General features: G+C 39.9%; 1 protein-coding gene across 1 annotated transcript in view; it reads right to left on the reverse strand.

The window, feature by feature from the left end:
• Positions 1-1,696: 1,696 nt before the first annotated feature.
• The window catches only part of NOTCH1 (notch receptor 1), an 84,988-nt gene continuing 60,795 nt past the window's right edge, over positions 1,697-25,889 (reverse strand). The window contains exons 11-34 of the mRNA XM_089684667.1: positions 24,371-24,604; positions 22,809-22,919; positions 21,584-21,776; positions 21,171-21,316; positions 20,535-20,648; positions 17,148-17,267; positions 16,659-16,811; positions 15,808-16,036; positions 14,605-14,806; positions 14,328-14,481; positions 13,302-13,486; positions 13,057-13,189; positions 12,555-12,812; positions 12,355-12,467; positions 10,677-11,245; positions 9,997-10,416; positions 9,208-9,356; positions 8,418-8,637; positions 8,173-8,263; positions 7,220-7,385; positions 6,708-7,006; positions 4,970-5,117; positions 4,777-4,874; positions 1,697-4,578 (exon numbers count right to left, since the gene is read on the reverse strand). Coding sequence (XP_089540793.1) covers positions 3,166-4,578; positions 4,777-4,874; positions 4,970-5,117; positions 6,708-7,006; positions 7,220-7,385; positions 8,173-8,263; positions 8,418-8,637; positions 9,208-9,356; positions 9,997-10,416; positions 10,677-11,245; positions 12,355-12,467; positions 12,555-12,812; positions 13,057-13,189; positions 13,302-13,486; positions 14,328-14,481; positions 14,605-14,806; positions 15,808-16,036; positions 16,659-16,811; positions 17,148-17,267; positions 20,535-20,648; positions 21,171-21,316; positions 21,584-21,776; positions 22,809-22,919; positions 24,371-24,604 — 5,918 coding nt within the window. The 3' untranslated portion in view covers positions 1,697-3,165. The remainder of the gene's footprint in view (positions 4,579-4,776; positions 4,875-4,969; positions 5,118-6,707; positions 7,007-7,219; positions 7,386-8,172; positions 8,264-8,417; positions 8,638-9,207; positions 9,357-9,996; positions 10,417-10,676; positions 11,246-12,354; positions 12,468-12,554; positions 12,813-13,056; positions 13,190-13,301; positions 13,487-14,327; positions 14,482-14,604; positions 14,807-15,807; positions 16,037-16,658; positions 16,812-17,147; positions 17,268-20,534; positions 20,649-21,170; positions 21,317-21,583; positions 21,777-22,808; positions 22,920-24,370; positions 24,605-25,889) is intronic.

Consider the following 25,889-nt stretch of genomic DNA (forward strand, 5'->3'; position numbering starts at 1 on the left):
GTTGCTGGCCTCTTTGTTAAAAAAAATGTGTTTGATGCCCAGCCTTTAATGCAGACACTATAGGGATGATTTACTAAAACTGGAGACTGCAAAATCTCGTGTAGCTCTGCAGAGACCAATCAGCTTCCAGTTTTTTTTTGTCAAAGATTAATTGAACAAGCTGAAGTTAGAAGCTGGCTGACTACCATGTACAGCTGTACTCTCCAGTTATAATACATCAACCCTGATTACTTCCAGAGTTACAAAAATAAGGAAAAGCCCACGATATGACAAAAAGGTCCTGATCTGCAAACTTGCTCTGGATCAGTGACTCTGTGAGATTGATTTACTACAGCTGGACAGTGCAAAAGCTCTGTGTAGAAACCAATCCGCTTCCAGTTTTTTTTTGTCAAAGCTTAATTGAACAAGCTGAAGTTAGAATCTGATTGGTTACCATGCACAGCTGCACCAGATTTTGCACTCTACAGTTTTAGAAAATCAACCCCAGTAAGAAAGCCCACCTGTCGACTAACATTTTCAGAATTTCGCAATGCAACCCCCACATTTCCTTTATGTATTTGAATTTTGTCAAATACCTCTTTTCACCATTGTTTATCTTTTTAATGCTGATCTCTGGCAGCCAATTTATATCTGCATGCAGTCCAGCAATGGCAGCCTGGCATTTCACAGGGAAGGTTTTCTGATGGTGACAACCATGTCTGCATAATGTGTTTTGAAACAGACATTTGTAGTCTCCCCTAGGAGCCAGTATGTCAGGGTGACAATGAAGGAGCACGATTAGAAGACAAGGACAGAGTGTTCATATCCTACACTCACCGGACATTTTATTAGGTACACCTGCTCAATTGCTTGGTAACACAAATTGCTAATCAGCCAATCACATGGCAGCAACACAATACATTTAGGCAACTGGATGTGTTGAAGACGACTTGTTGAAGTTCAAACCTAGCATCAGAATGGGGAAGAAAGGGGATTTAAGGGACTTTGAACTAGGCATGATTGTTGGTGCCAGACAGGCTGGTCTGAGTATTTAAAAAACTGATCTACTGGGATTTTCACGCACAGCCATCTCTAGGGTTTACAAAGAATGGTCTGAAAAAGAAAAAAATATCCAGTGAGGGGCAGTTATGTGGATGAAAATGACTTGATGTCAGAGGAGAATGGGCAGGTTGCTGAATGGTAGGGTCAGAATTTGGTATAAAGAACATGAAAGCATGGATCGATCCTGCCTTGTATCAGCGGTTCAGGCTGGTGCTGGTGGTGTAATGGTGTGGGGGATATTATCTTGGCCTGTAAGTGTATAACAAAGCAAGGACTCGTAGAAGGACCTTCATGGCAGGATCACTTGGTATAATTTTAATGAAAGCAGATCTAAAAATATCAAAAATGACTTTTCAAATTATATTAATGGATTAAAGATTTTAGTGACGGGGTTTTAAATTATTTTAATCAAAGCCTGTGTAGGCTCAAAAAGTTATTGAGTATGCAATCTATTGAATCAACGTCTTTGAAAATGTTTGAAGATGCACATTTTTTGTGTATTTATGCCTGCTGAGGAAAGGCAATTTTTTTGGTTACTGTTTCAGAGTGCTAACTACTTTTGTTCCATTATTGCACTGTATAGTAAATTCATGGTGAACAGTAAGCCTTTGAATACCTTTTTTGTAAGGCAAAGCTCTGCATACATATCTCTACATTTTGTTTTATATTGTTTTTATTATAACAAACATCCGTTTACAAAGCATATTAAAACAAAATACATTGTATTTGCAAACTACAACTTTGCAGGTAAATACATTTGTTTTTTTCCGCACTACAATCTAGAGTTTTATTTTTTGTCTTTATACAATATGACCCCTGGTCCTCCTGATACTTATCAACATATCACATCAGACGTGTAGAAGAGATCGCCATAGTACAACTGTTGCTAATATTTGCATTTGTACTTGTTGTCCCAAACTGTTCCGGTGTAAAAGACACAACTGAAGGTCTTGTCACAGTTTAAGTCCTAAAAAAGCATTTGCTGAAATTAGCATCTGATGGTTAAAAAGTCTTAGGGCTGGAGTAATGGTTTCAGGCATCCCCCCTTCTATCCAGAGGTGTTGGGCACATCCAACCAGATACGTGATATAAATCAGGACATTCACAAAGATTTTTTAAACAAAATCTAACATAGATATGTACAGAAATTCTCATGCCACAGGCTTGTACCAAAGACCACTTTGTCTTGTGTTTGTATTGCCGAGGCACCAGCCCCAATTGGAGGGACAAGAGCTTCGAGAAAATGATGTCAAACCTTTAGACACCCATCATAAAACAAATCAATGACTCACAAAAGGTGACAAACACAACCTGTTTCAGTCCTTCTTTCAAGTTGTGCTATCTTTGCTCTTTACAATTTACAATAAAATAAAAACAGAAAATGTATTTTGGCCACCAGACAAACTTGTCTGATGCAAATGTTATTTTTTTTTTTTTTTTTTTTACTTGGCAGCATGTCCAAAACGTAATCAGATAATTTTCATTTTTTTTGAGAACAACTTTTTCTGTATTTATAAAAAGGAGAAAAATATTTGAAATACATTCTAGTTTACTTAACAACCTGCCATAATACTGGAAAAGTTGATAAATATTCATAGGTAACACAATAGCCAAAGAAAACATGGTTACATTTTCTACAGTTTATAAACATGTACACTCTTTTCTATTATATATTTATTTATGTATATATGTCCAAGATATTGCTTTGTCATGTTGTGTTCGACTCATGGGAAAAAACACAAAATAAATAGCCATATTTTTATATCAGGAATCTTTGCTAAAATTTCTGCCCAGTAAAAAAAAAATAAAAAAAATCTAATTTCTATTTTTTTTTTTAAAAAACTTTAAGGCAAGTATATAATAAAACCCTAAAAATTGAAATAAAAAAAAAAAAGGTTAATTTTCTTTACAAAATTAAAAAAGAAAAATATATATAAATAAAATAGGGCAGTGTCACAAATAAAAAGAACACAAATAAATAAAAAGAAAAAAAGCTGCGACTGTTCAATTCTTTATATATAAAACTGTATAAAAATGTCCTTCAGTCTATCGCAGTGTCTTAAATTTGCCCAAGTAAAAAAACGAAAAAAACACACCTGTCTTTAAGGTTCTGGTCTATGCAGTTTATTTAAAAGCTTCTGGAATGTGATTATGTTGGGATTGAATATTTGTAGGCGGACTGGATATACCTTCTGACCAATCAGACATATTGGAATGAGGGGAGGAACTTGACCACTGGTCAGGTGATTCAGGAGATGGTGTCAAAAATGGGTGATCGGGCACCTGTAACTGGTGGTTTGGAGTGTTGTCCATTGGGGAGGAGTAACTGTGCTGAGATGGTGGCGTTAAGAACTGAGTGGTTGTCATAGACTGCGTAAGAGGCGCTGGCAGTGAGCCAGTTATTATTTGGGTGTCCTGGGGGATTATAGAATGTAAGCCATTGCCTGTCATCTGCTGCATTTCTGACTGGGCCATATCACCTCCACAAAAAGGAGCACCAATATGACTGCCAGACGCAGAGTTTGGATTGTGTTGCTGTTGTTGCATACTTTGTTGCTGCAGCTGCAAATTCTGTTGCTGAATTTGCTGTATCTGCTGAGCTTGGAGAAGGTGAGGCTGGTTTGTCATCCTTGTGTTCGGCATGGCTTGGTAGGTCAACATCTGCGTCAAAGCTGCCGGCAAACCATTATGTAAAGATGTCATCAGGCCATGCTGAAGAGCTGACGCTTGTTGGTGGCCGCCTTGTTGGAGGTTGCTCCTCATAGCATTGTACTGGTTTGCTACCATCCCATTCTGCAACCTCGTCAGCCAGTCACACTGCCCATTCATGGCAGGTGCACCGCCCACCGTAAACTGCATGGAACCACTGTTTAGAACAGCACTGGGACTGGACACCGAGAGATGCGTAAGACGGGGTGCCATAGCCTCAAAACCCATTCTGTTGGAACCAGCAGCCATTTCTTGCTTGGCAGTCAAATTTAGGTGATTGAGGCCAATATGAGAATCTGGCATGTTGGCGAGGTGGTTAAGAGGCATTGATGGAGACTGCTGAAATGGAGAAGTCATCAGAGGAGGCGAAGAAACATCTGACAAATACCCATGAGGTGACTCCAACGAGTCAACTGGAGATAACACCCCAGAGCTTCCTGAATCCAGAAGTCCATTTTTTCCATCCTGAGACTTTTTCCTCCTGGCCTTCATATCTTTGGAATCTTTGCATCCAGGAGCCTTGGTGCCAGGTTTTCGACTCTTCTTTCCTTGTACTGCTGGTTTCATATTCCCAACATAGCCATTTGGGGAACAGATGGGAGGAGACAAGTTTGGAGCACCCAGTGGACCGTTATGCATTTGAGGACTCCTCACCAGGTTGTGATCATTCAGCAACCGGACAATGTCATGATGCGTGCGTTCCAGTGCGATGTCACGGGGAAGCCTGTCCATATGGTCAGTGATGTCTCTATTCGCAAAGTGATCCAACAACACCTGAGCAGTTTGGTAACTTCCTTCTCTTGCAGCCAGGAACAACGGAGTCTCCTCCTGCAACAATGGAAAGTTCAAGTTAATAACATGGCTGCTGGATAGTTCTTTTCTTTAAATGTACTCAAACTTTTCAGTTTTACTACATAACTTTTTTTTTTTTTTTTGTTAGGCACCACTTTATCACAAGAAAACAAAAACAATTGCAATGTGTTAATAAATTGGATGACAATTAAAGGGCCAGTCCATCCTAAATACCTTATTGTTTTGCATGTCCTTGTTGGCACCGTTTTTCAGCAAGACTGTTGCAGCATCCACATTATTTACGGCTGCGGCCCAGTGCAAAGCAGATTTTCCTGAAACAAAAAATAATCAGATTTTAATATTTCTCAAAACGCACCAAAGCGAGCACTGCAGCATGTAAAGAGGACACAGATCACCAAATCCTTACCTAACTCATCAATTGCATTCACATCAGCATGAGAGTTGATAAGTTCTTCAACCATGCCTTCCACTGCCAGGCGAGCTGCCAGGATCAATGGCGTTGTACCATCACACATACGGGCATCTAGGTCTGTTGCTCTGTTCCGAATAAGAATCTGTTCAACAAAAAGGAAGATTAAAAAAATTAATGACTTGAGCATCAATGATTCCACAAGAGGGGTATGCAAATTGTTTGGCTGTTATGCTGACCTTCAGGCTTTAACACTGTAAGGAATCTGAAACAAGTATGCCCTTTTGGAAGTTCTAACTTCCCTTGCACCAATGCTTGCCCACCCATTCAAGGTATTAAAGTAAAGACAGCCAGGAAATTGGCTTTTCAGAAGGCACTTAGCAATGACAGATTTCATACGGCTCTCTCTACAGGTTTCCTTTAAGAAGAATACTAAACTTTTGAAAACCTATTAGACAAATTAGAAAATGTCTTACTGTAGTGAAAAAAAATTGTTTTCAGTTATTTGTGAACATGAGACAGCCATATTTATGCTTTATATATGCAGGTTCTGTTCCTACACAGAGCTACACAGTGATTTCACTTTACTATTTGTCACCCTGCAGGTCTACCAGTCTGATTAGAGTGACTGATGACAACAGGTCCTCCATATTTATGTTCGTTCATTCCCGATACACAGAGAGACTCTTCAGATCTCAACATGAAAAACATGGCCATGGGAAACAAAAATATCATATTAATGATTACTTTTAAGTAATCACAGTTAATTATGACAATTGCAGCTCAGATCATGTGCTCAGAAAAACACACTTATTTTTTTAAACCACTTTGCCCCTCACACCTGTTCACCTCCTATGGACCAGAGCAATTTTTACATTTCTGTTATGGACTTGTTTATTTAGCAGTATCTCTGTCATTACTAACGATTACAAGGTAATACATATATTGTTTTTAAGGGAAACAAGGCTGTTTTTCATGATATTGTCTTGCAACAATGATTTTTTTCATAATCGGTCAATAAAACACAACAAAACTAAACAAAATGCACTTTTTTGAGCAGTGTTATTTTGAAAATAGTGTTACTATAGATAAAAAGTACACATTTTATTCTCGAATTTGTCCTGTTTAAAATGACACCAAATTTAGGATTTTGGTTATTTACAAATGAAATGTCATGCTTTTTTTAAAATATGAAACAAGTAAATATAAGTTAAATGTGTAAAAATATTAACAAACAAAAAAGTTTAAATAATAATGGTTAATAAAAATAGAAACCAAAAGAATCAGCAGCAAAATATTAAATGGAGAATAAAGAGTTAATTAGGGCTTATTAGCATAAAGCAAGGGTTAATAACAGGTTACACCTCTGCAGATTGAAGTACATCCCTTTGATCTGTAGATGAGCGAACAAAATGATACAGAAGTAACATTATGTTACTTTGTATCTTTCTATATTCTTGTGTAGAGCAGTGTTGTTGAACAGGATGCAGACTGCTTTTTAGACAGCTGCAGCTGCTGACACCTTCTTTGAGTATACAGTGATCCCGACTTTAATGAAACAAAGCTGACAATTGCTGTATACTAGGAGGGGGTGTCTCAGCTACAGGGCAGAGACATTGGACATGCTATACACATCCTGTGTACAATGATAAAGTGTTTCTGGACGTGTGCAGCATGCTCACCTAACATCAATCCTAACATCAAACCTGCCATTATGAAATACAAAATATCATACCTGGAATACACCTTGGGCATCTGCAGCTACAGCGGCATGAAGAGGAGTTCTCCCCATGTAATCCTGGACATTGGCATCTGCACTGGATTCCAGTAATCGTTTGGCAGCGTCAGCTCGAGCATATCGGGCGGCCAGGTGGAGTGCGGTCTCTCCGGTGCGGTCAGTTTGGCTATGTAGGTTGGCACCCTGACCAATGAAGTCTGATATCATTTGACCAGAGGCATCTTCATCCTCCTCACTGTTGCCAGTTTCCAAGCCTCCTCCACTGCATGCTGCTATCATGAGTGGTGTGAAACCATCTGAAATGGGTTAACAAACACAGTTACCTATAGATTGCTGCCAGAGCTTTTATCTTCGCATTTCACCCTAAGATTGTTACATAAACTATATGCCATGCAATGGACCAGTAGGACTAGCCAAAAAACCAAGTGACAACCAAATCCAATAGTTACTTTGGACTGGAATCCCTTATACTATAAAGAGGAAAGACTTCATCTGAATGGTCATCATACCTGGTCCCCGCACATTAACGTCCATACAGTCAGCATCGATTTCTCCCTGTGGTGGTGTGGGTGCCATGGAAGGTGCTCGGAGGTCAGCTGCATCTAAATGTTGTTGGGTCCATTGTCTGTGATCAGTTTGATCACCAAGGTCTGGAAGCATCACCTGATCTTCAAACTTAGCAGAACAAAAACACAGATTAACAGGACATCACATTTCCAGAATGCTAGCATTTATTTAAAAGGCCAACTACACTCAAAACTGGCTTTTTAAGTGGAAACTGCTGTGTTGAAGCTCCAGTTTACTCTGGCTCTTAAGAACTCCAATGACAATATTTCCTTGTGGCAGTTTGTGTCTCTGGCTCTGCCTTAATGGTGAGACTTGAGAATTCCCTACAGTAGTTTGAATCTTTTCCCCTCCCACAATGGTGAGATTTCCCCACAGTATTTTGTGTTTGTGCCACTCTTAAAATGTCAGCATTTCTCTGCAGTAGTTTGTGAGTCTGCCCCTCCAATGATGGTAAGATTCCCCTTTAGTAGTTTGTGTTTGCCCCTCCCACAATGGGGAGATTTTCCTGCAGTAGTTTATGCCTCTGCCCCTCCCATAAGGAAAATATAGCTCTTACACTACTGTATTCCCCACTTATAAGCTTGTTCTATATTTCAGAGAATACTTCAGGAGATGGTGAAACCATAATTTGCATTTGTGATGGCCACGGTGATTGAGAAGATGTATGGCAAGAAAACCTTACCGTGATGATTACAGCCAATATGTGATTTAACTAGCCAGCAATCATGCAAAGACTGAACACACCAGCAAAACAATGCAAAATGAATATAATCAAACACACAAACTTCCTCTAACAAACATCATATTGACTCTGATATCTATATCTGTATATTGTAATGTCCCCGTAAACAAAAATCACTTAGGACCATCTGCAGAGGTCTAAGGAAACACTTACTCTGAACCTCTTGTTGTCCAACGTTTCTTCATCACCCCACTCATTTTGATTGTCATCCATCAGTGAACCATCTGCACCGTTCTTCAAAGGCCTTTAATGTTCAAGGGAACAAAAATTAGACAACATGCTGTAGTCATATTAACAGATTAAAGTGACAAAATAAACAGATTCTAAATGACAAGAAACAATTGTTCCCACCAATATCACCCCTCCCCACCCTTTATTAAAAAAATGTTCTCACTTACTTTAAACCCACAGAATCTTCCCCAAGGGGCTCTCTGCGTTTCTTTGTCTTGTTTGACTCCTTCACTGTGTAACCCTCTGGGAACCAGAGATGTCCGTGCTCTCGCCGTCTCTTCTTGTTCACGATGACCCCAGCCACAAGGAAGATCAGCAGGAGGGCGACGGCTCCAACAACCAAACCAGGATACAGTGGAGAGCTGGGTGGCGGAGGTGCAGTCTCACCTGAAGGAAAACAGGACAAACTTGGTAAGACAGACATTAAAGCTGCATTTCATGCCGCAGACACAAGAAAAATGAAGGGGAATTTGTTAATAAAAGAAAAAAAAAAAAGCAGTACTCTTCAGAAGAAAAAAAAAACCAAAAATAATGTTATTTTCTCTTACTCATCAGAATTGCAAATTACTGTTAAAATTCTCTTTTGCCCCAGCAGGCAGTATCAAGAGACAGGTTTGCTTTACTCCTTTAAGAAAACGGATTAATGAACTTCATATCACTGCGCTCTCATTGAGCTGTTAAGTCGGAGGATTTAAGTGGGATTTTAGAGATACCGTTTCCACCACCTCATGTATGCGATTGATCAATTTTTCTCTTCTCCTCCCCCCCACCCTTAAAGCATTAATGATCCTGATATAAATCTAGGGAAGCCAAAAAAAAAAAAAAAAAAGGAAACATAAAAAGGTATACTATTTACTCAGTTGGGAGAAAGAAAAAGGAAAGTTTTAGTATTTTAGGTCACCAGACTTATACTTAGAGTATGGAATACGTCCTTATCTATTTTGGTATCCCACTTACTTTTTACAGCTTCAATCTTATAAGGGATGTCTAGGTTCCCAAGAGAAGCCAGGGCCCCAAGAAAAGCTGCTACGTCTGTTGCGCTGTTAAAGCACTGAGATGAAGCCTGAAAACATTGCCGATTATCTATTTCCAAGTATACAATTGACCTGTCAGATAAAAGGAAAAATGTTAGTCATACATAGCAGTTTCCAATTCTAAGACATACCTTTCTACATAGTTTTGGATAGAATGTAGAAGGGTAAAAACCTCCATCAGTAATCCCAGTCCTCCCCAACTCCACTGTTATGCTATGAAATTTTAGCATTCTAGGAGGATCAAAGACAAATTGCTGTGAGAAAATCTCTCTATTGTGGGAAGGGCAGAGACAGACTACTGCAGGAGAAGCAGGGAGTCAACTCTGCACAACTATGGCAGGGAAATCTCACCATTGTGGAGGGAGTGGAGCAGACAAGCAGAGAAATCTCATGTTGTAGGAGTAGAGACACAAACTACTGGGAATCTCACCACTGTGTGGGGAGCACAGACCCAAACTACTGCAGGAAAATGTCATTACTGTTGGAGGGTCAGAGGCATGGACTACTGCAGGGACATCCCATACTTTTGAGAGGGGTGGATGCACAAGCTACTGTGGGAGATTCCATAATTGTAGGACAGGTTCTAGTAAACTACTCCACTATGTAGGGGCAGGGACAAATCATTTTAGGGAAATCTCACTACTGTGGAAGTTATTAGTGGATACATCGGTACTGGATATTTGGTTGATAAGTAAATAAAAACTTTGCTTACCCTTTTACTTCTAGCTGGTCCAATTCCCTCCGATACCGTCCAGGGATCAATGAATCCTTCAAACTGCTGAATATGGCACTGGGGGCCTCAGACCACTCTGGCACAGATCGTTTAATATGATGTTTCTTAAGCTCCTCCTTGTTTCCATAGTATGGGAAGATCATATAGTCGCTGTTTTCATTCTTCTTAAAGACAACATTGGTGTGCAGAATCCGACTCAGCTCTCTGAGGAAATTAAAGGAATTGTTTTTCAGCTCCTCTGGAGACATCAGGACCACCACCACCAAGGTGCCATCTGCAAGTTTTTCAGGCATGTTGTTGGCGCAATCCAAACCATCCCATTCACACTCAGCATTGTTGCAGCCTTGATCACAGTGCCCGTCCTGGAAATGGTCTTTGCAGTACTGGTCATAAAGAGGACTGGAAGAGAGAAAAAGGAAACAATAAGAAAGTCTGCAAAATCAAGGGAAATACAAGTTTCCAAAATCAGGACAATTTTTTTTTTTTTTAAATGTGAGATAAATGTTAATCTTTGCTTATCTGAATTTTACCTATGGAGTTCTACTTTAATACATTGTACTATTATCACAATTACTATGTGGCTAGAGCCTGTTTTAAAATTTCTAAGCATAACTTTTTCTTTTACAACAGATTATCATTTATGTTTATAATCAACTTACTTGCACTGGACTTCAATTTTCTGGCAATCAAAGCCATCATAGAGGCAGCCTGCATTGTTGCACTGTGAGTCGCATTTGTCATCGTTGAAGTACTTCCAGCACTGCAGTGCCTGCGAGCAGTTCTTCCATGGGTCATTGAATTCAAGTGAGCAGTCTCCTCCGTCCCATCCACAGGCATTACTGTTGCACTGAGCATTGCAGATCTTGTTCCCAGCTTGTGCAGCACACCAGTCGCTCTCGCACTTCTCATTGATTTTGGGTGGAATAATGTCCTGGCCTGGACCGCCTTCAAATTCGTAGTTCAGGATGTGGCAAAAGAGACCGTTAAAATGCCTGGGACAGATACACTGATAAAACGGCTCCTGGGGAAGGGACTTGCATGTGCCACCGTTATAGCAAGAGTTTGGATTACAAGAACTGCTGACTGCATGTTGGCACCCCAGACCAGTGAATCCATCAGCACACAAACATTTGGGGCTCTTTATAGTAGATATACAGGTGCCACCATTCAGACACTGCAGGTTTCCGCACATGCGAGTATCATATTCACAAGTAGCGCCATCAAATCCCTGCAACAAAGATATTCAATAATTCATTCCATTCATTTAAAAAGGAAGGTGCAGACTACACACACACACACGTGAAAGATATCAGCTTAATGTAAATAATCTTATCACTACCAATATTGTTTCGAAAACCTTGTTTTAACCTATCATATGGAGGATCTGCTTGCAAGGGTATGAATTGGCCAACACCCCAAAAATACTGCGCTCCTAGTTGAGTTATTTGGGGGTTTTTTTAGAATACATTTTTAACATTAAATCTACGTTCACTGTTAAATTGCACAATTATCCACATCATTGAAAAAAATGTAAACAAGATTGACAAATTTAGGTAAAGAGATCAAAACCTTTAAACATAAAGCGAAACTAAAGAATTAAGCCTCAAATTAGAGTGAGGTTAAGGAGGTGTTCTTCATATGCAGTAAACAATTACAAAAGGAGAACCAGCCTTCTCACTTCTACATGAATGCCTTTATGATCTAGCAAAACTCATTTGAGATAGTAAGAATGTTGCGGGCAATGCAGTTTGATTTTAGAGGATGTGGAAGATTGCTCACAAGAACTGAAACATGATACAACCTCTGGCCTCATATGCCAGCTGGGTTAATTTTACCTTTACAGATAAATGACTGCAATTAACATAAGCTGGGTATGCATGCAACGACCGCATGGCTTGTGGTATGTGTGTGCCGCTGCTGAACGACAGCCACTGTCCCCGCTGTCATAATACAAAGACACAGCAGGAGAAATTCCTGTATCCACATCACTTGTGTTGATGTGGGAATCTGAGTTTTTTTTTTTTGTTCAACCCATTGGCTGAATGAGAAAAAAAAAAAAACCAGAGTGTATACCCCACTTTAGATTTAAAACAAATATGTGAAAAAATTAAATAGGGTTTCCCGTTTTGCTTGCTTGACCATGGCAAATGAAACAGTTTGTATACTTTGATGGACAATATTCCCCAAGTAGACAAGGGGTAAAAGAAGAAGAAATGGTTCCTATGTGACTATAAAGTTAGATAATGGGCTACATGATTTAACAAATGATAATTAATTAATCCCCGCACATATTTACCCCGTTTATAGTTTTCACACACTAAACCTATTTATACTTACTGATGGACACTTGCAGATAAAACCACGTTCCGTATTACTGGCGATAGAACAGGTTCCTCCGTTTCTACAAGGTTTCGCTTTGCAACCATCAAGCAGTGACTCACAGCGTCTCCCTGGGAGAAAAGTAACAAAATGTAAGCTCAAAAGCTCAAATAAACTGCACAAAAAAGGGTCACAAACACACAAGGGTTGTGTCTTACCTGTGAACCCCTGCCTGCATTCACATCGGTAATCATTAATGAGCTGCACGCAGTTCTGCGTTCCACGGACATCACAAGGGTTAGACAGACACTCATTTACATCTCCTTCACAGCGTTCTCCAACAAAACCTGGCAGGCAGTTACAGTGGTAGCCACCTACCCGGTCAACGCATTTGCCCCCATTGAAACATTTAGGCTCATGGTTTGGTCCTTCATAAAATGGATTGCAGTCATCTATGTTAATTTCACAATGAACACCTGAAATATGAAAACAATAACAAAAATACTTTATGGATGTGGAAGTACATCTGTGTAGTTTTCATTTTTAATAATTCAGAATGACTGGTCCTCTTTGAAAGCAAACATTTTTTTCTTCTATTAGCAAGACAACACTCCTATATGCAGTTTTCACTAAAGGTATAAGAAAGTAAAAATTCTACTGACATCCAAAAAGAAATATATTAATCAGAGAGAATTTCAAAGGGATCTTTTTCTGACTCACTCTGTGTTCCTCTGGGACAGGAGCACTTGTAAGTGTTGATAAGATCAATACAAGTTCCTCCATTCTGGCAAGGGTGAGAGTGGCATTCATTGATCTCTTCTGAGCAGTTAACGCCATGATATCCAGCTACACACTGGAAGAGGCAAAAAATATGTAATCAGCATCATTCTATACACTCCAATGACCTCTGACTTGTCAGGAACCAAGTTTTGTATCACTGGTAAGATATCAAGGAGATGGCACACCTCGCAAGAGTAGCCTCCTAGGTAGTCCGTACATGTAGCTCCATTCTGGCATGGATTGGGAGAGCATTCGTCCACCTGCTCCTCACAGTAACTTCCTGTATAACCAGGCTGGCACAAACAGTAATGAGTATTCCCAGTGTCCCTACATGACCCCGAATTGCGGCACAGATTGTTAACATCCACATCTAAAAGAAACAAAAATGTTCAAATTAGTGGGAATCCAGCAGAAAAAGGCAGCTTGTACAGAAACCTTCCTGAGCCCAAATTCATTATTAAAGCCCAATTCAAGCCCTAACTTTGTTTTCATTTTTGATAAAGTAGAGAAGAGTCAGAACCTCTCTCAATTTTACTGCTGTGTCCTCACTTGGAGGATTTCCATTTGCTTCTAGTCTGGGTGACACCATTACAAGAAATGAGAAAATGTGGATGTCACCTGAACAGAAAGACACATACAACAAAACAAAAAGATCTTATCCCTGCCCACTCTACTAAATAAATGTTTTTTGTTGCTTTTGATGCTTTATCTAACCCAGCCTTTCTCAACCTTTTCAACACAGTGGTACCCATGCAATGTTCCCACTATATCTACAACTCCGAATAGAGTACATTAGTGGGTTGGTCATTGGGAAGAATGCTCTTTACACTTGTGGTCATTGGAAGGAACTACCCCTTTACAGATAGATAAAAGATAAATGGTGTCAGTGGAAACTTATTTAAGAGGCAGAAATTGCTTACCGCTTAAGGAACCCCCTAACAAACTCTGGAGGAACCTCAGATTCTATGGAACCCTGGTTGAGAAACCCTGATCTAACCCCATCAGCGAGATATCCCATTCAATTCTTTGTGGCATCCCACCACCTGACCCAAACTGAGGAAATATCTCCCCAAAGGAGACACACACCAATACAAACAACAGAGGTTCTATTCTTGCCGCACGCTATAGAAAAATTAACAAAACCAGTTATTCCTGGAGTTGGGCTTTTAATCTTATGCAGAGGTATTGTCCCCATTAGGTTCTTGACTCACTTCGCTGTAGGGCAGCCACCTCACATGAGACATTTGGCACATCGCAATACAGTCCAGTCCAGCCACTGTTGCATTCACATCGATACAGATTATTTGTCTGCCAGCATTTTCCTCCATTTTTACAGGGGGAGGAGTCACACCAACGAACCAAATTCTGTTCAAAGTTAAAATGAAACCTATTACTGTTGGTGCACATAACTGAAAAACTCACAAGTTGATAACTTGTCTGGGTTCAGACTCTTTGTTCATAGAGTTAAACAAGGGATTCCATACGTACCTGACAATTTACTCCAGTATACCCCTGAGGGCAGGTGCACTTGTAGGTGCCATAGCTGTCCTGGCATGTTCCCCCATTCATGCAGGGTTTGGAGTCACACTCATTGATATCATGTTGGCAGTAGCTCCCTGTAAAGCCAGGCGGACAGCGGCAGGTGAATGTGTTGATGCCATCAATGCAAGTCCCACCATTGAAGCAAGAGCTGGAAATAGGAAGCAAAGTTTTATTGCATACTTTTATCAGTAAGTTATTTAAAAGGTTACACCCAACAAATCTGTTATTTCTGTGTTTGGTGGATGATGGGGAGCTAAAACCTTGAAAGCACCTGAGTTCCTGGGTCTGCATAGATGTTGTGACCATTATGGGGGTGTTTCACCATTCCTGATGGATTTGTTAAAATATTTAATATGAAAAATGTAGGAGGATCTGCGACAAACACAGGAAGATGGGAACACCCAAACCTCCAGGAAGACAAAAGTGTTGGGAATTATGGCAGGGAGATCTCATTTCTGGGTATCCATGCCTTATAAGAAGCCAGGAGCTAACTTGGCAAAGCAATCCCTGTCTATAATGAAAATATAAATTTTAGGTGGATTAACCCTATTGAAGGTAAATTTTAGTTTTCTGCCATTTGCAGTTTCTGCAGGCAACAACCATTACCCTTCCTCCTGCTCACACAATTCCTCCTCTCCTACGATGCCCCCGCCCCAAGAACAATTTATTAAATTAGCTGAAATGCTCTCCCTCTGCCTGCCTATCACAGCTCCTGGAGTTAGGGACTGGAACATGTTACAAGCCAAAAACGATTCAATGTTGTAAAATATATATTATATATAAACTAATTGTGCCTGCCAAAACGGAATTTGTGATCTGTTCTCACTCTTACCTGACCACTCAGCTGTTAACCATTATTGTGCTGTAAGCCCACCCACAGGGCAGCACAAGCTAAATACAAGGCCTGTTCATAACTCTTTGAACCTGACTGGCAGATAATAAAAATTCTGGAAATGATGATCCTTCCTGCCTTAGAATAAGCACCCTTTCGCTAGTAGAGTACAAATTATTTATACAATAAAAAAAATAAAAGACAGTTGTGATGCTTATCTTGTTGGCCAAATTTGAAGCATCCTAGAGAATGACCACTAAAATAATTAATTTCTAGTGAAAACTCACAACCAATAATAACGTCAAAGACAGTAGTACCTTTCAGTGCAATCAGGTGTATTGATTTCACAGTGGATGCCACTAAATCCAGATGGACAAGTGCAAGTGTAGCTGTTGACGCAGTCGGTGCAGTTGGCACCATTTTTGCATGGGTTGCTAGCGCATTCATTAATGTCCTCGTTACATTTTGGCCCACGGAAGCCCGGCAAACAGTTGCAGAAAAAATCATTAACACCATCAGTGCAGGAACCTCCGTTGTGGCAGGGATCTAAAAATGGGATAAATAAATAATGACGATGAGACACAAAATGCCACAAAAGCAAATAATTAGTCTGCCAGAGCGCAACAACAAATTCAGATATTTAATACATATCTGCAAAACATGCACACTCCCTCATGCCTCAGTGAAAACACTACAAGTACAGAAAAATATGGCTTGATCTGCCAGAAATTCAGTGTGCTATCAATTTAATGTTTGCACTTACAATACTGTGCACTGTAATCCCAACCAATGCTGTTAGCACTACCTGATGGACTACAGAACTTCATTTATCTCCCACCCCTCATGTCCTTCTCCATATGCATACATTGAATGCTTTGTCAGAAAAAAAACCCCAACCCCCCCCCCCCAAAAAAAAGCAATGCTGCTGTCTTGTCTGCCAAGAGTCTGCCTATGCACTGTGTAGGGAACAAGTTCTTTGGAAATGTAGCTCTCTACTATTAGGGACTGGGCACCCAGCAGATGCCCCAGCCAGGATTTTACAAACCCAGTAATGATGTCACAGGAAGTAATAGGAGCTGTTTCTTCCTAGAGAAACAAGTTAAAAGAAAAAAAAAATAACCCAGGGACATGCTCAAATTTATTTTTGAACTGATCAATTGACACTCACTGGGCAGACAGTCGTTGATATCCGTCTCGCAGTTCCTGCCGGTGTAACCAGGTTTACAGTTGCACTTGTAGCTTCCATTAGTGTTCTGGCACAAAGCACTGTTTCGGCAAGGGTTTTTCACACATTCATTGATGTCAATCTCACAGGTTTGCCCTTTGTGAAAAGATGTACCAATTTACAAAGAGGGGTAAAGTAGTTAAGTACATTTAGATTTTAGCATTCAAGAATTTCTATTTTTTAGAAGAACGTTTGAGTTGCAGGTGGAAGATCAATCATACTTAAAAGAGCTGCAAGACTTTCCATCCAAATATCAAAGCTTATGAACAATAACTATCCTCTAAAGGACAATATGCATACTTTAAGTGATCTCTTGTTGTTGAGGTCAGCCATTTTGCTTTATATTGAGAAGGCATGAGCTTAGGTTGTTTTAATATTTGAACAGTATTGTGACAGATGCAAGTGATTTAGTAGATGGATTTATATACAAACCTTGCCATCCCATAGGACAAATGCAGGAGAAGCTTTCATAGTCTTCAGACTCCTGACATCTGCCTCCATTCTTACATGGGCTGTTACCACATGGTGCCAGAACATCTCCACATGTTTCCCCTGGCAAGAAAGCAAGCTTTAGCTCAGTATGCTGAGAAATTAATGAAAGCTACAGTACATAGCAAACAGAAAAGCAGAACATTAACATAGAGCTTTTTGGGGCCTTGTTTTATGGCGTAAGTAGGGAAAAATATGCATCCCTGTCTAGGTTTTATTGCTGTGTCATTTCCTGTCCTGGTACATGACAGAGGAGATTTTAACAATCACATCTGTCCCAGGAAAGGTGGGAGATTTGCTCCTACTCCCCGTTTCAGTAACAACTGTCATTAAGACAGAAAATTTGTAAAAATCCCTCTAACAAACAAATACAGATAGCAGTAAAGCCAAACAGAAGATAACACTTTTATATCACATTTATATGGGGAAATAAAGTTAGGGTTTAGAGCTCCAGACTGATATTAGTGTTTCAGGCATTCCTGTTACATTCTTCACAATGAAAAATAAATGAAAACCTGAGAGAGCTGGAGGGAGACCATAATAAATTAAAACAGCAGGCATGCATCCCTGAGAACTTAGAATATAGATTTCACCAAAGGAGTCACCAAGAGATTTCCAGGGTGTTGCTCTCTCCAGCAACTTCTATGCTGGAGAGTGATAAGTGTAGTGCTATCAATATACAGATAACAAAGACTGGTAAACATATAACCCCACCAAAAAAGTATGAAAGAGTGCATACCACACAGGTATGAAAAAGTGCAAACACATAGGGACAAATCAATAACATAAGTCCATGAAATTGCTCATAGATCTCATAGATCCGTAGGTGCTAGTGCTTAGAAGTGAGAAAAACCCCCCCGAAGAATCCTCCACCGTCACCCTAACCATACAGCCTCTTACCAAAAGGGATGTGACCACCCTGCAGAATGCTCAAATAGCGACATTTTAAACCTCCAGATAAGAATCAATTCAGTCACTGTATAAGCACTCTCCGAGTCCAGTGTCCGATAATCCAGATCTCTTCTCAAGATGACATACATTTAAGACTCCTGGGTGGAGTCACGGTATGTGACATCATTGCACACTGGCACAGACTGTGGCCATCTTGTTGGTTTGAAACATCTTTGTGAAATGCTGGTTTTTATACTGATTACTGTAAGTGCAATACTTTGAATAAACTACTTTTTTCGGTTTTACTACACTATGAGATGGCCTTGCTCTCTCTTTATTGTATGTTATCTTGAGAAAAGATCTGGTTTATCTGACACCGGACTTGGAAGAAGAGTGCTTATACAGTGAACAGATTGATGATTCTTATCTGGAGGTTTAAAACTGCACTATTTGAGCATTCTGTATGGTGGTCAAATCCCTTTGATAAGAGGATGTATGATTGGGGTGACGGTGGAGGACTTCTGTTTTTTGTCTCACCTTACAAGCACCAGCAACTACAGATCTAAGAGCAATTGTATGGAGTTATGTTATTGATTTGTCCCTATGTGTTTGCACTCTTTTTCATACCTGTGTGGTATGCACTCTTCCATACCTTTGTGGTGGGGTTATATGCTTACCAGTTTTGGTTATCTGTAAATTGATAGCACTGCATGTTTTACTCTAGATTATATCAGGGGTCTCCAAACTCTCTAAACAAAGGACCAATTTACTGTCCTTCGAACTTTAGGGTGGGCAGACTTTGGCTATTTTGAGTAGAATAGGTCCTGACATCAGTGGGAATAGACCGTGCGCCATCTTTGGTGTCAGTGGGAGGAATTGTGACCCATTGTGGTGTCATTGAGGGAAATAGTGCACCATCATTGGTTTCATTGGAAGGAACTGTGCCCCTTCATTGGTGTCAGTGCAGGAATTATTCCCATTGTTGGTATCAGTGGATGATATGGTGCCCCAAGGGCCAGATAAAAGCAAGCAAAGGGCCGCAGTTTGGAGACCACTGGTTTTATATGATGTGTTTATCCACATGTACTAGCTGCTTTTTTTTTATAGGTTTTTAAATTAATCTTTTTGAAGCCAAGCACAAGTGTTTTATTTGTAATTTTTAGTTAACTTCTATGCACTAAAATATAATTTTTGCATGGATTGGCCCATTAACTGTTCCGCCTGCAATAATACATGACACTATAGTAAGGTCTAACTGCAAGCACATGTAGTTATATACATAGCATGTAACTTATTTTTTTGCTAGCTACTCTCTCTATTTGGCAGTGGCCGCTTTCCAAAACCTCCATGATCCCTTTAGTTGCTGTGGAGACCAGGATCAGTCAGGAAATTCACTGCAGCTTCCTGCGATTGTCCATACAGCCATTTTAATGGAAGGGGAAGCAGGAAGCGAACACGCAGGATCTGACTGGGACCAGTTCCCAGCCATTGCATATCTGTCAAAATAACCCTTATCCGCCCCATGGAGGCCAGAATGGGTACTGTGGTTGTTGGCCTCTGTCAAAAGAGCAGAACAAAATATGCGTAGAGGCGATTTTTCCACCCAGAGGCCCCTGAAAGCATCTCGGAAGGATTTCCAGAGAGGATTTCAGCCTGTTTTCATGAAAAACAATGTAAAAAATGTTGCTGGAAAAAGAGCACGAGGCTCGTCGTCTTTTTCCAAGCAAAATATTTTCCTCTTATTTCGTAAGGGCAGAACAATGAACGGTGCCGGAAAAACAAGGCTTGGCTTTTTTTCTTTTAAGGGATGATTTTGTCTCTTTTCATCTCATGGATAAAGCCCATGATCAATGAGATTCAAAGCGGACTTGTTATGGAACTTATTTCACCATCACAATATTGCTGTGACTACATGTCCCACACTTATCCCAGGATGTAAAATCAATACAGTTTTGATAGTAAACAAGGGCATACAATACTGTGAGGCGACAACTGGCTGTTGGGGAAGGAGTCGCACATGAACCATTCTTTTGAACATGGCTTCCCAACTCAAGCTGTGACTTCCTAATATCCTAGTTATTATTGTCTTTTGCAGTAATGTAATAACATAAGCAGCGAATGCCTGATCATAGTTTCTTGTATACAAACAGCATGTAATTACTGGAGGTCAAAACACAGGGAAATCATATTGGCAGGGATGAGGGTACTTTTTCACTGGAGAAAATGCTATCTACTCAGGAAAAGAATAGCATGCCCACAAGTGACAAAGTAAAAGAAGATGGTGTCATCCCAGTTCCAATTTCTGCAACAGGGAGGCAGCAATGAATGACTTTACCATTGCATTTAACATAGCAAGGTTTTTAGTTTCTGCTTTGCTACTTAAGTTTGCTGTAATGTTACTTTAAAAGATGAAGGATCTATCCTGGATTGGTGGCTTACCAGTGTAGGGCAGTGGGCAAATGCACTTGTATCCAGCAACCCCGTCTATGCATGTGCCTTGGTTCAGGCAAGGATTTGATGCACATTCATTAATGTTGGTCTGACAGTTTACTCCTGTGAGAAGACAAAATTGTACATAAATAAATCACTGAAATAAAAAAGGCACCTGTCTGTTGAGTAATTCTGCAAAAAAAATCTAAACCCACAGTTGTTTGCAGAAAATCTAGGAAACACTTATAAAGTGTGTCCAAATTCTCTTAAATTCCTAATGGCCAAAAGATATTTGGATAAATTGTTCTGCAGTGTCATTTCCTTTGCAAATATTAGTAGCCTTTGATATTTTGTGCATTTAGAAACACATCCAAGCCTTTCATGAAGCTACTGAGTTTGCAAGAACCATTTCCAGTGGTAACTATTCTACATTTTCACAGCTGTTACCGTAAAGAACCCTTTCAATATACAACTGCATTCCTTTTGTGAACAATTTTCCACTGAGCTTACTACATGGACCATTATATGCATACACTGCCCACTGATTAATCCAGTAACACAAAATGTATGCATTTCACATGTACATTTCCCTCATGTTTGTACTACAAAACTGCCTTGAGCCATTGGTGACGTTCTCATACCCACCAGTGAATCCTTCTCTACAAGAACAGATGTAGCCACTAGTCATGTCCTTGCAGGTGCCTTGGTTCATACAGGGATTGGAATCACATTCATTGTTGTTAATGTCACAGTTGGTGCCACTCCAACCCGAGCCACAATCACACTTGTACCTAAAAAGCAGACAGTAAAGAGTCACTGCTGAAACCTAAAATACAGTAGAAGACACTGTGCACCTATTTCCAGGTTACCATTCATATATACACTTTAATTGATGAGAGAGAAATCTTTGCTGTAAATGGCTGTCATGGGTCAAAAATTGATTTTCCTGCACCCACTGCTGTGGGTACAGCCACAGGTCAATATTTGTAATGAAAAAAAAAATGAAATTTCACACCAACAAACTGGCTCTACACAGCCGTATAGGATTGTCAAATTACCCGTTGACCCCATCGCGGCATGTCCCGTGGATGCAAGGGTTGCTGCGGCACTCATCTACTTCGGACATACACGTATGTCCCTGGAAGCCCTCAGGACAGGTGCACTTGAAGCCATTGACAAGGTCTTCACAGGTCCCTCCGTGGCTGCACGGGTTGCTGGCACATTCATCGATGTTGATGTTGCACATTTTTCCTGTAGAAGACGTATTGAATTAGACTAAAAAACATTTTAGTGATTAGATAAAGTATAACCTGGAAACTATTTTATATCTATTTGTGAATAAGGGAGGTAATATGCATACTAGCTTGTCAGTTAAACCTGCCAAGCTGAATCATGTCTGTGCCCACCCGCCACAGATGGGCAAGATGTGCTGGGGTGGGGGTGTGGTTCCTATATTCTCGGTTTGTAACTGCTGAAAATTACACAATTCTGCCGCAGGCACATTTTTGTCCCTATGTTGGGGTTATGTCTTGCAGTCATTCAGAAAAGCTAAATTACAAAAGAAGCAATGCAGTATTTCACAGAATGAACTTGTTTTGCATTAGGCTTGTCCTCTCTGTTCCTTGAGTTACCTTTTGCTCCTACTCTCCTGTTACAGAGGCCTTGGATGGGACATACACACCGAAATAAAAGCGTCTATTGATCACGGGACAGATGAGGGACAGTGAGGAGAGTTTTATATATTTAGGCTCTGCACAGGTGATCAGTGAGCCATAGAAAGGGGTCTTGCTTAATTAAGGAATCTTATTAGCTTCCCCTAACTGCACACCAGTCAGACAAGCTTAGAAACCTGATCCTTTAACTGAGCTGAATAGTCTGGAATCACTAATGGCAAACGTTGGTCCCTACAGCGGTCCTCCATCCCACTGGGTTCACACACCACTTCCTGGGACTGAGGCCTCAAAACTAGAAACGAAGCAGAAAAATGATATGAGCTTTCCCCTCTCTGTTTAAATAAGAGAGATAAAGAAAAAAAAAAAAGAAAAACACTTTCTGTCCACCCGCTTTCTCAACGAGACGACACATTACTGGGTAAGATTTACTAATACAGCCTCCTACGCTTACAATCAGATTGTACAATCAGCTTTAGATCTTTAGACTTGGTGCTTACCAGATTACATAAAAATAGGGTGTATAGATATGTCTTCATATTTATGTATTTACATATGGTAAATCTAATATCATGTATGGCCAGGCCAGTTTAAATGCTCAATTTAACATTACCTGTGTATCCAGGTTCACAGGCACACTCATAGCCGTCAATTTTATCAATGCATTTGCCAGAGTCACATGGGTTACTGGCACAGTCGTCCAAATTGATCTCACAGTTTGTACCTTTAAAAAAACAGAAAAAAAAAATCCATTGGTCAGAGGAATCCCATTTTTTTTTTATTTAACAAATTCACTAGTCATCACTGGGACCTAGGGAATATGTGAAGTTTTAGCAAAAACTGCTGTACCCCAAAGCAACCACTTTTCAGTCTCCTGTAGATGCACATTTAAACAATTTTAAGAGGTCGACAAGGAATTCTCCCTGTAAAGAAAACCCTTTCTCGCACCACCAAACTCTGCTGTGTTGAAGGAAGAAGCATACTGAAAAATCTTCTGCATTCATGCTTCTGGGAGTGTCAGATACCTGTGTCACCTACTGTACTCTACTGTGGTTTTATCTTCCAGCCTCTACTTTACAGAATTGACATAAAGACCTGCCAAAGGAAACAACGGGGCACAGGGGAGACAACAGGGATTCAACATTACTGCGAGGGAGGCTGAAGAGTTCAGTGGTGCAGGTAATGGGACAATAATTGTGTGCTTCACAGGGAGCATTTTACAACAGTTACAGAGTCACTTTTGGGTTGCTGTGGGTTACTGAACACTCCTGCTGCATTTGCACTTTACAAAGAAGAAGAATCTGCACCAACTAGATAAGTAAATGGACAACAAATGTTGCAGTTACTAAAAGACAAATGGTCTAAAAGATAAAACATGTAACTGCGTTGTGTGACCTAAAAAAAAATCACAAATTTCATGCAACTGAATAAATAAATATTACGTTCTATGATCAAGGTGTTGTGAACTCAAACATTCGTCAATAATAGTGCATCAATAAATGTGTGAACAAACAATATTTTATTTACTTATTCACACATTTATAGATGTTTGAGTCCACAACACCTTGATCATAGGATGTAATATTTATTTATTCAGTTGCATGAAATTTTGGATTTTTTAGAGATATTTATACGGTCACACATAGCATGGCGGTTACACGTTGTAAATGCATTTGCACCTTGTTGCTTAAAAAAAAAAAAGTCTGGAATTTCTCATATTTGGACAAATGCTACTGATCTATCATATGACATACATGGACAGTTTTGCCCAAAATGTAATTTACTGTTTGCCGCATTTACAGATTGAAGCTCTTCACTGTTGAGATGAAACCTACCATTACCCATGTATCCACACACTTGCTTTATTATGCATCTTCTCATGGTATTCTCTGAATATATGCACAACGCATATGTATAACCTCAGTTGTACAGCTGTCAAGGTAGCTGTGAACCAAACATTAAGAACCCAGAAGGAGAAACAAACCCTACTGGGCTTCACCCACTACGATAGGTTTTTTTTTTTTTTTTTTAAGTGAAGTTGCTTTTCCTTTAAATATTAATATCAGCTAAATTTCAGATTTCACTAGTGCTCTGTCTCTCGGTCTTTATAAGTCAGCCATGATACAATATAATAAATGGAAAAGTGAACAGTGGCAGATAGATGAGGGCACTTACCTGAGGTCCCCTTTAGGCACTGACACATGTAGCCGTTAACCTTATCCACACATTCCCCTCCATTCTGACAAGGCATGCTTTGGCATTCGTAAATATCAGTGTCACACAGCCGCCCGGTAAACCCAGGTCTACACTGGCAGGTGAAAGTGGCAATGCCATCAACGCAGGTACCATAGTGGCAGGGGTCTGGGAGGCAGTCATTTATGTCAGTCTCGCAGTGCGTCCCAGTAAAACCTGGAAACCAGAAGTAGAACACATCAGACATGTATCTCTATGTTACACTTTGTTCCTAGATTTTTTTTTGTTTTACTTCCAAGCACTTGTAATTTCTGCCTAGTGAAGCAAGTATTCCCTGCCTTCTAATGAAGTTTGCTCCTATAGCCTGCCTGGATGACTCCTGAACTCTACAATGGAAAAAAAAAAAAAAAAAAAAATCAACCATTTTTTTTGTAACATAGAAATGAGGATTCTTTAAAACAAAGCAGTCAAGCTAGTATATTCCATAGATACGTTTATACTACAAAAGAAGTAAAATAAATAATCTACATAGTTTCATAGACAGACTGCAGAACTCAGATGTTTCCAAGTTTAACTTTAACTTAAAAAAAAAAAATATGTGAAAGTTAAAAAGTTAGAGCTCATGTGGACAGGTGTCAAACGCTGCACTTGCTTTTCAAAGTCTATAGGATTTTGATAACTTGCATTTGATGTGCGCCACAAACGAACGTCAAACACAGGAAAATAATGCTTATTGTCATGGGCCAAATTGTTGCAGTTACATGTAAACAAGTAAAATGATAAATACATAAATAGAACATTTTGATGGTTTACAAAATACTTTAGAAAGCTTTTTGCACTCACAGAGGACAAGGTAAAATCGTGAGTGGTGTGAGAGGATAGAGCAGCTTTCATAGCTCACTTGCTGGCATTCATATGAGCCTGATTAGAAGTTATTCAGCTGTGAGCCATCTCCAGCATGAGCTGCACAACAAAAGCACCATTATCCCCCTTTCTCGGCTCATGCCATTGAGGCAGCTCCGCCTGCAGCCCTGAAAGGCCCTTGCTGTTTTCTAAAGCTGCCTCAAACTTTTTCCCGCGTCTTTTTTTGTCTGTGCATGGAAAAAGCTCACAGCTCCAGGGAGAAAAAGGATGAGGCACAAAAGCAGAATAGAATAGGAGGCCTCTTTGCTGGCGACACCTTTGCCCTGCACTCCACTTGGAAAGCTGTCTGCTTTGGCTCTAATTGTGACACTAGAGCCGGAGACATCTGCTGCAATAGATCCCTTTCCAAAAGTGCTACTTGGCTTATATTCTCCTGCCTATTACTGCATAGAACAGGGTTTTCTGCAATCTGGCTGTTTAAGGTATCAAACTTGAAACCTCACTTTTTTTTTTGTTAAGAAATGGGTTGTAGATTAAATGATTTATCAATTGCTGATTTATATTGTCATACCCATTTGTCTTTGCCCCCGAGGACTGCCAAGCCAAAACCTTTTTTAATGGACATAAAAGAAAGTGG

The sequence above is a fragment of the Staurois parvus genome, unplaced genomic scaffold (genome assembly GCF_062004578.1).
Source record: "Staurois parvus isolate SC_StPar_1 unplaced genomic scaffold, SC_StPar_1.0 ptg000352l, whole genome shotgun sequence".
Lineage (NCBI taxonomy): Eukaryota > Metazoa > Chordata > Amphibia > Anura > Ranidae > Staurois > Staurois parvus.